The sequence below is a fragment of the Anabrus simplex genome, chromosome 1 (assembly GCF_040414725.1).
Source record: "Anabrus simplex isolate iqAnaSimp1 chromosome 1, ASM4041472v1, whole genome shotgun sequence".
In the NCBI taxonomy this organism is placed as follows: domain Eukaryota; kingdom Metazoa; phylum Arthropoda; class Insecta; order Orthoptera; family Tettigoniidae; genus Anabrus; species Anabrus simplex.
In genome coordinates, this window is record NC_090265.1 from 479,389,864 (window position 1) to 479,405,248 (window position 15,385).

Consider the following 15,385-nt stretch of genomic DNA (forward strand, 5'->3'; position numbering starts at 1 on the left):
ACTAAATAAACAGACACTGGCAGTAAGCAACAAACTAAATAAACAGACACTGACAGTAAGCAACAAACTAAATAAACAGACACTGGCAGTAAGCAACAAACTAAATAAACAGACGCTGGCAGTAAGCAACAAACTAAATAAACAGAAACTGACAGTAAGCAACAAACTAAATAAACAGACACTGGCAGTAAGCAACAAACTAAATAAACATTCAGAGACATAATTGTAGAAGCAACAGATCTGTTGAATCTATTTTCTAAGAAGCCTCGAAAGTTAGATTTTAGATTGTAATCTGAACATACCATTCACTGTACAACTGTTGATCTTGATCTTATTGTTGTTATTCTGTATTTTAATGTAAGATTTTATACTGTACTGCAATCAGAATATCAATATAATTCACATGTATCAGTGTCATTATAATGACAAGTCTCGCATGCGCGCACCACACACATGCACAAGCACCTTAATTGTGTTCTATCATAATTTTGTAACGCCAACGGCCGTAGCCGTGTTGAAACACCGGATCCCGTGAGATCTAAGTTAAGCAACATTGGGCGTGGTCAGGAGTTGGATGGGTTGCCACGCGCTGCTGATGCGGGGAAAGGGAATGGAGGAGCGGAAAGGAACTGGCCACCCTACCGCACGTAAACTCCAGCTCAGGAACACCTCTGCGGAGGTTAAGACCTGCCTTCGGGCAGAATAACCCTTACCTTACCTATAATTTTGTAACTATGACATGCACACACCGCCCCCCCCCCACCTCATCGACCGATCCTGGGTACGCTACTGGATGGGACACTAACGACAGCCAGCGCTACTGCTCTCCTAGTCCAACTACTCACTCAACACTCCGGCACAGTAACTCCTCGTTTGCGGCAGTCTTGTAGTTATATCTCGGGCGATGAAGTACTGAAACCTTCGCGACGCGGCTAGGGAGGGAAGTTTCTCATTTCCCATTCCAGAAAGCGCAAGGGGGGAGGGGAATCAGACGAAGAGCACTATACAATGAGAGGCCGGCTGGAAGGGTCCCTGTCTGACTTACTGACCCCTGCAAGTTATGAATCTCATTATAAAACCGTATTGGATTTCAGAATAAGAAGTTATTATATTAATAAAAACCACCTTTCCAATACATGACAATCCTTTATATCTGGGATAAAATCATTAATAGATATTATAATTAGGATATGTTTCGCTCATACTTAGTGAGCATCATCAGCTAGAAATAACTTAATCCAAGGTAGGTCAGGGCCCTGATCTCGGTATATATAACGAAAAAACGTCTAATAATACATTGATAAAATACGAATGTTAACAATTTAAAATTAATCGGTAAGATTATATTATGTCTATTGAAACACTCACAGCATATTATTGTAACATCTTCATGTCATTCATTCCACTTACATTTTAAGCAATTTTAATGGTCACTATTTGTTTCAATAGACATAATAATCTTACTGATTGATTTTAAATTGTTAAAATTCGTATTTTATCCATGTATTATTAGACGTTTTTTCATTGTATATACCGGGATCAGGGCCCTGACCTACCTTGGATTATTTCTAGCTGATGAAGCTCACTGAGTATGAGCGAAATATGTCCTAATTATAATATCTAATTAATAATAAGAATAATAATGTTATTTGTTTTACGTCCCACTAACTACAATATCGAATTATGGATTTATCGTAAATATAAAGGAATGTCATGTATTGGAAAGGTGGTTTTTATTAATATAATAACTTCTTACTGATCCCTTCATTAAAACACCGACGACGACTGCGACAGGGCTGACGGTTGCTTGAATACGGAACACGTGGCATCCGCCCCCCTTCTCTTCAAGAGATCACACCGATCAGTTACAATCTTCAGCTGTTCCTCTGAAAGGCACCAGTCGATCCTGATGCACCACCTTCGTCTTACTTCTCTGACTCCGTTGTATGGGGCAGATGGCGTCATTTATTCTCTACAAAACACGATAAGTGCCATCCTGCGCCGCCTGGAGCTTTGGAAACAAGTCTCTCTTCTTTATGGGGTGATAGCCGGTAGCGTCCGCTTGTTGGTCGTGTTGTGCCAATTCAGTCTCTCTCTCTGTTCCCAACTCGTCTGGACAGTGGCGTGTACGAAGTACATTGTATAGTTTTCTTGCTATATCCAGGCAGTACGATGGTCTTCAGGTCGGTCAAACGGTAAATCCACCAGGAAGCGCAGTTCTCTTCCAAACACCGTCCTTGGTGATGTGCATCAAGTGGCCTCATCTACTGCAGGTGGTGGTGGTGATTATTGTTTTAAGAGGAAGTACAACTAGGCAACCATCCTCTATATAACACTAATCAGAGGGAAAAATGGAAGGGACCCGACACTTCGAAGAATGAAGATATCGGCCAAAGGAAGACAATGGCCACGAAGGGCGTGAAAATGAAAGACTTCCTAGCCCTCGCAAACCTAATAGCGTCGGGGTCGGAAAAGAACAAGAGTTGACCAGGAGAGGTCGGACAGGATAGATGAAAGTGAGGAGCCTGGCACAAGTAAGTGGAAGCAATACCAGGACTCAGCTGGGGGCCCCGTGGTCGCCAACCCACACTCCAAAGTTCAGAGCCCCTGGGCCCCTTTTAGTCGCCTCTTACGACAGGCAGGGGATGCCGTGGGTGATATTCTACCGCCCCCACCCACAGGGGGATCATCTACTGCAGACCGGTACTCCAAGTGAAGAAGGAGAAGATGTTAATCCCGGTCCCTCTGTTGCCCACTGATGACTTCGCAGTTGATTCTCGGTTGTCCTATTGAATCGTCCCCCATTCCGTCCGAATGGTTTGTAGAGGTGTGTTCCTAGTTTTGCAGATACATAGCAAACGGCACAGGCTTTGGAAGACTGCTGACTTGAAGTCCCGTCCTTGGTCGGAATGTAGCTCTAACGGTACGCCGTTTCTGCTGATGTACTCATTCACGAGGGTTTCTGCCACCGTAGTTGCCTCCTGGTTCGGAAGCAGTCAGTAACGACGAGTACATGGCGATTTCCCGCGTTCCTAGAAGGGAAACATCCGGCCTCATCAATTGCCACTCTCTCGAGGGACGCGCCCACGTTGTACGACTTTCTTCTTCCTTTACGTTTTCGGCTTGGTCACTAGCTGGCAATACACTTTTTGAATTTAGCGCAGAAATATTCCATGCCCGCTGGCATCTCACCCAACAGAACGTATCTCGAGCTTTCTCCAGGGTTTACTTGATTCCACCACTATGAACTTTCTTCAAGATTCCACCACCAGTCTTCTCATCTGTCCTTTACCAGATATGCTTCATCAACCCATACCTGGTCACCAGCGAATCCAATTGTGAACAGTATGACTTAGTTTTGGGGCTAAGTTACTGACGTGTGTCCATCCAGGCCTCGGAATACGGGCATTCTTCCACTCGACCAACAGTCCATTGTCTTCGTCATCCCTCTGTGCATTCATACAGGCGTCCCGACTCTAATTTCCCTCGAACTCCACGGTGTACCTTCGTCGGCGAACTTCGTATTCGCTCTCTCTGTTGGAACAGAACGTGCAGTCTTCTGGACAAGGCTTTTGGGACAGAACGTCGGTGTTGGAATGTAGATGACTCTTGCGATGTTCGATAACATAGTTGTACTGCTGCAGCCTCTCCAGCTTTTGTGCGAGCTGTACTACCGTGTTCATGAAATTTAGGAGCCATCTGACTGAAGCATAGTCAGTCCTGATGAGGAATTCTTGGCCATACAGGTACTTATGAAAATGAGTGATGGTCTTCATAATGGTCAGCAGCTCTTTGCAGGTGACGCAATAATTTCTGTCCGGTTTAAAGATGGCCTTACTGAAGTATGTGACTACCGTCTCTTCGTTATCACCGACTTGGGACAGGGCGTCTCAATGCCGAATTTGCTGGCGTCCGTGTCGAGCACAAATTTTGCCTCAGCTCTGGGATGTACCAATACTGGTGCTGTACACAGTACGTGCTTCAGATGGCCGAAAGTTTTCTGACATTCCTCCGTCCAGGTAAACCGTTGATCATTCTTCGTAAAGCGATGCAATGGCTTGCCAAAGTTGGTAAATCCCACGACGAATCGATGGAAGTAGGTGCAGAGGCCCACGAATCATCGTAGCTGGGACTTGTCCTTAGGTACTGGCCACTTCCTTGATGTCATGGTTTTCTGTGGATTGGTTCGCATTCCTTCCTCCGAGACGATAAGTCCGAGGCACTGTACTTCCTTCTAGAAGAGCTGGCATTTCTTTGGTCTCAACTTAAGCTAGGCTGCTCTCAATTTTTCAAAACTCTCCCTCAATTCTTGAGTTGATCGTCGAAGGTGCTTCCCAGAACGACGACGTCGTACAGATAGGTCAAGCACGTCTTCATGTGCAGTCCTCTCAGCAAAGTCGCCATGGAACCCTCGAAGGTTACCAGAGCGTAGCACAACCAGAATGACATTACGAGGCATTGTCAAACCGAGAATACAGTCTTTTCTCGGTCTTCAGGATTTATCGCTGTTTGCCACTAACCACTCCTTAGATCCAGCGTAGAGAACTACTTCGATCCTGATATAGTATCCAGCGTTTCAGCAGTCTGGGGTTGCAGAAAGCTGCCCTTTTCGTGACGTTCTTCACTTACCTGTAGTCAACACAGAACCGATTAGAGCCATTGTTCTTCTTCAGCAACACTGCCGGGGTGCTCCAAGGGTTTTTCTAGAACTATATTGCTTGATGTTCCTTCATTTCCTCGATCATCCGGTTTACTTCGTGTTGCTTCGTGAACGGAACTTGTCGAAACACACCCTTGATCGGCGCGTAATCACGCACACCAGTCCGATATTGTACGACTTTTGTCCATCCGACGTCATTGCTGTTCAGGCAGAAGACGTCCTGATAATCCAGCAGTAGGTCTTCCAGTTTCTCTTGTTGCCCGCATTCTAGGATTTCCTTGGATCCTTCAAAAACCTTCCACAGGGCTTCTGGCATGTTCCGTCCTGCTCTTATTCCTGTGTCTGCTTTCAGTGGCCGATCCAATTCGATGGCTTCGCAGCAGGCAATCCATACAGCAGGCTCGCAAACTCCTAGCGTTGTGCCTTGATGGGTGGTGATGTTGTAATCATTAAAGTTAAACAATCAAATGTAAGACTGATGAGAGGTTATGATCAAGGTCTTGGCGATCAGTAATATCTTCGTTTGTTCATTTGGATATTCTGATACTCAGGCTCCACAATGGTCGTCAAATCATCCACAACTCCATCCACGTTCACAGCTGCGTCCATCTCAGTCCAAGCTGGGATTGCCAGGTCGTCTCGCAGCTTCACCTGATGCACAGCAATGCCTTCCCGTGCCTGCCGCATGACAATTTATTAATCCCCATACTAAAACGTGTTGGAGTTAATGTCTAGGATGACTTTATGATCGTTCAGGAAGTCGAGTCCGATTATTATCTCTTCCATGATGTCTGCCACAAGGACCCGGTGCTTTACTGCCCTTCACCCTACGGAAAATTCCATCATTGTCTCACCGTGGACAGGTGTCGTCTATCCTGTGTAGTAGCCATGCTGTGGTTCGCCGGCAGAGGCTTGACGATAGTCTTCGTTGCACCGGTTTCAATCAGCATGCTCCGCGCTATCCCGTCGACGACTCCATCTACCATTAGACAGCTACCGCCGGATCGTAGTCTCGTTACACGGATCCGAGCTGCTTCGAATTGACGTCCATCCTGACCTAAACTTAGCCCCATAAGACTGACTAACGGTCATTTCCCTAACTTGTCGGGCGTCCTGGCGTCAGTTCTTCTCTTTGGCGGTCTTCATAATTCCAGACTATGTGGCTCTTGTTACCACAAAGCCAGCATTTGGGGGATCTTCGAGGTATCCCCCGTCTCGAGCGTTGTTCCGTCGTCTCGTTCGCTAAGTTCCACTTGGCTTCGAAGAACCTTCATAATGGCTTTAAGGAAGTCGATCAGGGATTTATCTTCACGTGGCCGGGGAATTTCACCCACTTACAGGCGACGCACTCAAGTTTGTATTCTCGACGCCTGCTTCGCGGCCTAGAAATCCAACGCGTGGCCGAGAGTGTCTCCTAGGGTTTTGTGGCATGCGAGGCGAAGTGTCTGTTGACTGACTTAGCAAATATCATGGGCTAGTCACCTAATAGTGTGTGGGGCCTCCTCTGGCCCAGCGAACTGCAGTGAGACGCCGTGGAAGTGAGTCGACACGTCCGTGGTAGTCCTCTGGACGCAGCTGACACCAAATTGTTTGCAGAGCGGCCGCCAATGCTGGTGTGTTCGTGGGTGCAGGATCCATGGCACGAAGCCTGCGATCCAGGACATCCCAGATATGCTCGACAGGGTTCATATCGAGGCTCCTGGGTGGCCATGGCAGTCGTTGGACCTCCGCTGCATGTTCCTGGAACCATTCCCGGGCGACGTGGGAGCGATGTGGCGGCGCGTTATCTTCTTGAAACACCGCAGAACCGTCTGGGCGCTGGAAGGCCAAAAATGGGTGGAGATGGTCTCCGAGCAACTCAACATACCGTGTACGGTACCATTCAAACTCTCTTCCAGAACAACTAGGAGGCCCATTCCATACTAGGAAAAAGCACCTCAGACCATAACAGAGACACCAGCACCCTGGACCACTCCTTCGAGGCAGGCGGGATCCATCGCTTCATGTGGTCTGCGCCATATACGGTGCCTCCCATCGGCATGTCCACTGGGAGACGTGTCTGGCACGGCCTGTGTTGAATTGAGCCGTGATTTGTTGCACGGTTGCTCGTCTGTCACTACTGACAATCCGTCTCAGATGTCGCCGGTCACGGTCATCGAGGGTGGCTGGACGTCCGGTCGTTCGTCTGTTGTGGACGGTGACACCCGCATTCAACCATTCACGATACATCCTGGACACGGTTGATCGTGTGAAGCGGAATTCCCGCACCACTTCCGAAATCGCACTTCCCATCCGTCGGGCACCGACCACCATACCCCGTTCGAACGGTGTCAGCTCACGATGACGTTCCATGTTACACCTGTCACATGCACAGCCACTGCTCACAAGGTCTCCTATACAACTGCCGCTGGCACAGGCGCGTGTGGTGCGCAGACAACACACTTGCGCATTAGTGCTCTGCTATCCTATGATATTTGCTCAGTCAGTGTATAGTCGATTTGTGAAAATCCGCATATTCAGCTGTTCGAGGAACTCTTCTGGTGCTTATAACTAGGATGAGATTGGCGATACATGTCTCGAAATCTTACGGGCTTCTCCGTACTCCTCTCAGTCCTGGTCCAAAGCTGGGTCTGGTAGGCCAGTTGAGGTGACGATCTCCATAACGGGCATCCATGTAGGCTAGTAGCGTTGTATGCTTGCCCTGAGTGCCTTCTGATAATGCCTGCAAGACAGTGAGTGTGTACCCTGTCAGAGCCACGACGAGGTCCGTAGCTTTGTCTCCTTCACTCCAACAGTTAGCAGAACAGCCCTCCTCAAACTGACGCAGGTATGTTCTCCAGGGCATCTTCCCGTCAAACGTCGGTGGTGTCAACTTCGTCGAACTCGGTACTACAGACGTTGGCCCTTCCATAAAGGCTCCGTCTCGTACGTTATCGTGACTTCTCCCTCTGAAGGTCCCTAAAATAGTGTTAAATTGTTGATCAACCGCGTCTATTTTCTCATCGACCTCATGTTGTACGGTGTTCATTTATTTCTTCAAGCTCGTCTTTTACTTCTGCTACCTCTGCCTACAGAATATATTTTATCTTGTGGCGATCCTCCTACTCAGTTTGTTTCTGTACATCTTCTACATTCTGGCCTCTTTCTATCTTATCTAATGGTCTTCTTCTAGCTTCCTTCCATCTTCTTCTCCCTCTCCGTTTGGCATTTTCCGTCTTATTTATCATTACATCGAAGAGCACATTGAAGTGACCCTCCATTTTCGCGTGGTCTGTTGCCTCAAATGGCATGCAGAATTTACCACCAGAGGAAAACCTAAGGATTTTTGTGTACCCACTATGCCCATATCTTCTAGAATGCTCCCGATGGTGATCGAAACCTCCAATATGTGGTTCACAGATTCACGCTGATTACAATGAGGTATCACACATAATGTCTATTCCGTCTTCTGACACCACTTTTGTTACGAATAAAAAATTGTCTGTTTCATCAATCTATTTAATGACGATTTTAATACGATGACACAATAAGTAAGCACACAGATATATATATACATACATACAATTGTATTCAACCATGAATGACTAGACTCCATTAATTGCTGTGTATTTACGGAAGTTCTTGTCCGTCCTCACTGTAGGTAACGCGGCTCGCTGATATTACCTGAGACAGGCAACAATCCTGGTTGAGAGCTCGCCTCACTTTCATTTTAGATCGCAAACCCAGTCACCCCTTACAGCAGCTGCAGGCGGACAGACTGGCCCTTGGCTCCACTCCTGAGATAGTTCACCACCAACACGTTCAAACCCAGTGAACTTCTCAACAGTGGCAACTAAACTGCGGTCACACAACAGCAGCAACTCACACTGACGACAGCCAGCACTACTGCCAATCCGATCCAACAACTCACTCAACACTCCGACACAACAGCTCCTCGTTTGCGGTCGCCCTGTATTTATACCTCAGGTTATGAAGTACAGGAACCTTCGCGATGTGGCTATAGAGGGAAGTTCCTCGTTTCCTATTCCATAAAGCGCACGGGGGAACCAGACGATGCGAACGGTATAAAGAGAGGCCAGCCATGCCCTCCATGCAGGCTGAAAAGGCCCCAAGCTGTCTCACTAATCCCTCCCAGGAAGTACCGAATAGGGCTGCAAGAGGGATGGAAGTCGCTTGGGTACGTAACAATAATATTTCTAGATAAGAATCTTCAAATATCAATCGTTATAGGTTATAATATAGCTTGTGTTTAACACAATCTTATTCTGTTTCTTGTTCTTGGACGGCTGGGGTATTTCTAGAAAATAGAATTCAGAGAACTAGTGTAGGTGAAGTATTATTTGATCCTGTAATCATTAAGAGGAGAATTCCTCAAGGCAGTATTATTGGATTTTTATGATTTCTTATACATATAAACGATATGAGTAAAGAACCGGAATCAGAGATAAGGCTTTTTGCAGATGATGTTACACTATATACTATACAGTAATAAATAAGTTACAAGATTGTGAGCAACTGAAAAAGACCGCGACATTGTGAGATGGACAGTAGGCAATGGTATGATGATAAATGGGGTTAAAAGTCAGGTTGTGAGTTTCACTAATAGGAAAAATTCTCTCAGTTTTAATTGTGTTGATGGGGGTGAAAGTTCCTCACTGCTAATACCTACAGATACCGCTACAAATATTCGTACAGCTCCTATACAATACTTGTTGGGGCTAGAGTAATAGGACTGATGGTATTACAAAACAATACATTCCTTTATTTTTATACATCTAAGATTTGAACAAAATATGTATACAATCTCTAGTATTAAAAAAATCATGTCAAGAAACACAAAAAAGCCATCGTGCAAAAATATTCGCACACGTACTATGTTTCTTGTGAACGAAATGAATACAATCTTTCTCCAGGTTTTCAATACCTTGTTGGGTTTCCCTTCGCTTTAATGATAGCTTGAAGACGCCGTAACATTGATTCGACGAGTTTTTTTTCGCTATCTCATTGGAAATAGAGGCCCATTCTTCCTGCAAAGCCGTTACCAAAACAGACTTGCTCGCAATTTGCCTTTTCCGTACCCTGGTCTGCAAAAGGCTCAGTTGAATTAATATCCAGGGATTGAGGAGGGGCATGAATCTGTTTTGGAACATTATAGAACAGCCACACTCTTGTATTATGGGCGGTATGCTTGGGATCATTGTCTTGTAGAAACACGAGGTTATTTTGGAGGTTCATTTGTTCCGTACTGGAAGCCAGATTTATTTTCAAAATGTCAGTATTCATTTTGTGATTCATTATACCGTCTATAATATGAAGCTTTTCTACTCCAACAGCACTCATGCATCCCCAGACCAACACATTTCCACCTCCGTGTTTCACTGTGGGACACAAGTTTTGGGGGCTAGCTCAGTATTCTTTTCCGCCAAACCATTTGTCGTACATCTGACCAAAATAAATTAAATTTACTTTCATCGGAGAAAATAACTTTATTCCAAAACACGGATGGTGCGTCGACGTATTATTTTTCGAAACGAAGGTAATTATTCCGATTCGCTTCTGAAACATAAAACTTCTTGCGAACAACTCGACAAGTGTACCATTCGTTCTTAAAAGCATGGCGCAGTGTGCTTTCAGATACTGCAATATCTTGATTGGATAGCTCTGCCACTATCTTTGGAGCACTTAATTTTCGATCTTTCTTAATCAGACCCACCACTTTACGCTTGTCCCTGGCAGTCGGACTGCACTGTCGATCGGGGTCTCCCGACAACCATTGAGATCTCCCGGAAAGATTTACACTGATCGTGGAGTCTAATAACAAACTTGTGCTCCGCTTGATTGGATTCTTTTCGCTTATGACTCATACTGACACCACTTTACAATCACACATACAAACACAGCTACAGTCAACCTGCTTGTCGGGCGAGTTTTCACTGTATGGGAACTGCGCTTACAACCCTGTTTACAGTATGCTTTCATGTCTGTACGAATACTTATGACACGTTAGCTGTTTGTGTTTCTTGATATTATGTCTTTAATACTATAGAATGCATACACATTTTGTTCAAGTCTTAGATGTACAAAAATAAAGGAATGTATTGTTTTGTAATACCATCAGTCCTATTACTCTAGCCCAAAAAAGTATCGCATAGCAGCTGACTCAAAGTTACACATCGACGCCAGCACATGCATTAACTGTAGGTGTTAATATAAGGAAACATCTTTGGGTCAATCACATAAACGGGATTGTAAATAAAGGGTACAGATCTCTACACATGGTTATGAGGGTATTTAGGGGTTGTAGTAAGGATGTAAAGGAGAGGGCATATGTCTCTGGTAAGACCCCAACTAGAGTATGGTTCCTATGTATGGGACCCTCACCAGGATTACTTGATTCAAGAATTGGAAGAAATCCAAGGAAAAGCAGCTCGATTTGTTCTGGGTGATTTCCGACAAAAGAGTAGCGTTAAGAAAATGTCGCAAATTTTGCGTTGGAAAGACTTGGGAGAAAGAAGACGAGCTGCACGACTAAGTGGTATGTTCCCAGCTGTCAGCGGAGAGATGACGTGAAATGACATTAGTAGACGAATAAGTTTGAGTGGTGTTTTTAAAGGTAGGAAGATAAAGTTTGAATTCAAGAGAACAAATTGGGACAAATGTTTATAGGAAGAAGAGTTAGAGATTGGAAAAATTTACTAGCGGAGATGTTCAGTACATTTTCAAATTATTTTGCAATTATTTAATAAAAGACTAGGTAAGCAACGGATAGGGATTCTACCCTAAATGCAGATTAGTAGTGATTGATTGATTATTCTTGGTTTTTCCATCATCAACTTTGTAAAGATACAATATTTGATGCTCCCAGGGGAGGCCTCTGCTATGGCCCCGATTTTCTTGAAACTTCGGGTGATTGATCTACGTATATAGGTATTCGACAGTTTGTGCCATTCGCTTTAGTTAATTTTAACAGGCGGCATACCGGTTGGCAACTTGCGTATAAGTATGCGTAACACCGCTGGTGTACTGGTCGGCGTCCTTGACTTTCACGCGGCGGTCTCGAGTTCGAGACAAGCTACCGCCTCATTTGTACTTTTCCTTTATCTGTTTTTTGTTTGTGCATGTGAGCTCGTTAGTAAATGTGCAGATTAAATACAAAATGTGCCATCAGAAACACGTTTACTATCGTACTATGTTGATTCTTTTGTAAATTGTAAAGAGTTTAATAATCTCTCCATAACTGCAATAGTTGCCATAAAAAATAACAGAAAAAGCAGAGAATTATCAAGCTACAAGTGGTAAGAGGGGACGATAGCAAAAGAGTTTATCATACAGCTTGTATTTAATCTGCACATTTTCTAGCTCACACGGAGAGAAGAAAAACATAAAAGATGAAAAAGTAAAATTGAGATGTTCTGGAATGCCTCGGACTCGAGACGCTAATTAATACAATAGTGGTGCTGCAGATACCAACACATATAAAAACTGTTAAATTTAACCCTAAAATGTGCAATTTATTATTTCTTTTAAATATGATGGTTTTCATTCCAAAAGTAATACATTATTATCAATTTTAAAAAGTTATTTGTAAAAATATTTTTTTTATTTTTTTATTTGGATCAGTCAAAATATTAAGAGTCTTGAGTGTTTTACGTACCGATATGCAAATCTGTATGCTTACTGTAGCTACTGCCACACTTCGATCGTAAGGATGTCCTTACTCACGAATTCTCTGATTTAAACAACATTTTATTTGTTTTACCTTAACTGTTTAAAGTTACACTTCACTCCAGCTGATTAGTAAGAAACATCATTGTTAATATACTAGCAACCTCTAGCGAGTTCTTCTGCAAAGTAAAAGTAAATACACACTTGTAGAATCGTAAAGCAGATGTAACAAGCAAGTACATTCTCCTTTGCACAGCTGTAATGCTGTACATTTGAAGGTTAAAGGGCCATTTTCTCTTTACATAAAGGCTAAATGCCCAAATCCTGGGATATGCGTATGTTTATTTTTGACGTAGATCAACCTCCCAAAGTTTGAACGTAATCTTTGAACCCATACCTGTGGCTTCTAGTCAACCTATTTCCAGATTAGTCTACTTTTTTCATATGTAACTATTGTATAGCTTATTTGTGAGAACATTGTGTATTGTTACATTCTTTGACAGCATTCCGTCTTAATATGTAATTTTCGTACATGTTTACAGCAAAGACAAGGAGCACCCAACAATAATACCGAAGATGCCAGGAGCTAAGCTTGGTCAACGCACATTTATGAGCAAAACGGACTGCCTGAAGATCAATGACCTGTATGGTTGTCTAGATAGATCAATGGCCAGCCAGCGCAAATATTACACACTCTGCAATATGATGGGACTCTAAGAGAAGATCACACTCTTAATAATCAATTCAACTGGTGCCATGGAAAGAAAGGAATAAGGAACTTGTATCCCACACAGCCTTCGTTCTCTCCCACCATTTCTGTCCAGATATGAGTGATTACTAAAATAAGTTCATATTTTTGGATTTCTGCCACATAATTGTCAAATGAAGTACTATTTTTTAATTAGTTTCTCGATAAAATTACCCTAACTAGTGAAATATGAGAATAACCTTCGTAGTATGCAATAACAAGCTTCTCATACATGTTAAAGCTCCGTGTATATCTACTGCACTTATTACAAAACGTTTTCGTCACATTTTTCTTGGATGTGGTAAGATATATTTCTGAAACCTTGTACGAGGGGATGTCAAAAAATAACCGAAATAATTTTATTACAGCAAAATACTGGCTACCTTTATTCAAATTCACTTACAGACCTTCAAGGTATTCTCCCTCAGACACAACACAATGGTTCCAGCGTTCAGTCCACTGTTCAAAACACTCGTCGAAGCCTTTTCTTGATAGTCTGTTGAGTATAACCGAAATTGGATTGTTTACTTCTTGATTACTTTGAAAATGACGACTCTGAAGTTCCATTTTCAGTGCAGGAAATAGGTAGAATTCGCATGGTGTTAAGTCCGGTGAATAAGGTGGATATGGCATCATCTCAATGCCCAATTCAGTTATTGTGGGTTGTGTCTTGATTGTCCGATGCGCAGGTGCGTTGGCCTGATGCAGGATCCATTCCGTTTGAGCAAAGTTGAGTTAGTTATCATTCCAGCAATGTGTTCAATGGGTAAGCGGCGGTCTTGCCGCATCATGATATCGATTGTGTTCCATTGATGTCGGTTTTCGAAGTTGAGGGTGCCACTCAGAAACTTGCGCCTTTCCCATGGCTTCCTCTCTGTAAGCTTGCTGCAACATTTCCATTGTTTGTGTTGGAGTTTTGTCCAGGAGGACACAAACTCTAATTGAAGCGCGCTGCTGCAACTTGTGACGTTGTTGGCTACAGCGAACACGTCCGCCTTCCTCAGCTGCTCCCCTGCAAATGAGAAGTCTGAGGCGAGTGATGCGCTTCGCACTGTATCACTCAATGTCAGATCTTTCCAGTACTACCACCTCAAAACTCCAGCGCGGGATTATTGAAAAAATAATCCTATTATTTTCTGACACCCCTTCAGCCCAGCACACTTCTTACCGACTTTGAAATTGCATCAGTGAATGCGGCAAAAGTGTCTTTGCTAAAACACGTGTCCAGGGTTACCTTTTCCATCTTATACAAACTATTTTTAGGTATGTCGTCACTCAACGCCGTCTCAAGGTTCCACATAGAGAAAATGAAGACGTAAGAAATTCTATAGGAATATTACTCGTGATTCCGTTTGTGCCCATTGAAGATATAGAGGACGTTTTTGACATGATAATGGACAGCAGTCATGAAAACATTGTCGAATTGGCATCTTATGAAGAACTGACGTACTTCAGAGGGAGACACGTCAGAGGACACCGGCGAGCTCTACCTCTGTGCTAGAAGTGCGGAATGTTTACTAGGGCTTGATGTGTGTGCTGTCTTCATCATTAGAATTCATCAAATGTAGGGCCCCATCCTCGCAGACACGCAGCTCGCCAATATAGGGTCAACTCGAAAGCCCTGCACCACGCTTCATCGGGGGCCACACGCCTGTACTGCAGATCGCAACGCACCAATAATGTTGAGGAAGGCTAGGAATCTGAATTACAGGAGACTATACAAATGTTAATATATACGTAAAAAAGTACTTCATTAATAGCTAGGCACAGATAGACAGCGTTGTTCCAAATTATGAGACCTGCAAATAGAACCAAGACATGGCGGGCTATCTCAGAGCAATTAGCTACAAACCGAAATTGCACACAGAAGTAGAAACTGATATTAATGATGTCTAATGGGTGAATTTCCAACTTGTCATTCTAATAAACAAGCGGTCTGTAACATTATAAATAAATCTAAAAAAAAATGGGCAAAATATTCCTGTAGGCGAAATGACATTTGGCAGTAAAGATTGTTGGGTAAGAGTAGGCAGTTTGTGTACAAACTTTCAGGTAAAAGAAAGAAAGAGAAACACCAATAAACTAAAATTCAGCCACCATGTAGTGTGTAGATCGCTTAGTCGAAAATTGTGTTTTGTATGAAGACAAAAGTGCAGTTGATTACGAACATTTCCAACAAATTTCATGTTTACTTTGCTATATATAAGCGAAAAATGTCAGCTTATTTTGGAAATCATCCTGGTAGAGGCTGAGTGAAAAATAGTTCAACTGGGCAGTCCTTTTTCCACATACTCCTTACTATGGAGTAATGA

At 43.5% G+C, this 15,385-nt stretch overlaps 1 protein-coding gene across 1 annotated transcript in view; it reads left to right on the forward strand.

The window, feature by feature from the left end:
• Nucleotides 1–13,669, forward strand: part of LOC136867423 (hatching enzyme 1.2) — a 103,473-nt gene extending 89,804 nt beyond the window's left edge. The window contains exon 8 of the mRNA XM_067144629.2: nucleotides 12,868–13,669. Coding sequence (XP_067000730.2) covers nucleotides 12,868–13,042 — 175 coding nt within the window. The 3' untranslated portion in view covers nucleotides 13,043–13,669. The remainder of the gene's footprint in view (nucleotides 1–12,867) is intronic.
• The last annotated feature ends 1,716 nt before the right edge of the window (nucleotides 13,670–15,385 follow it).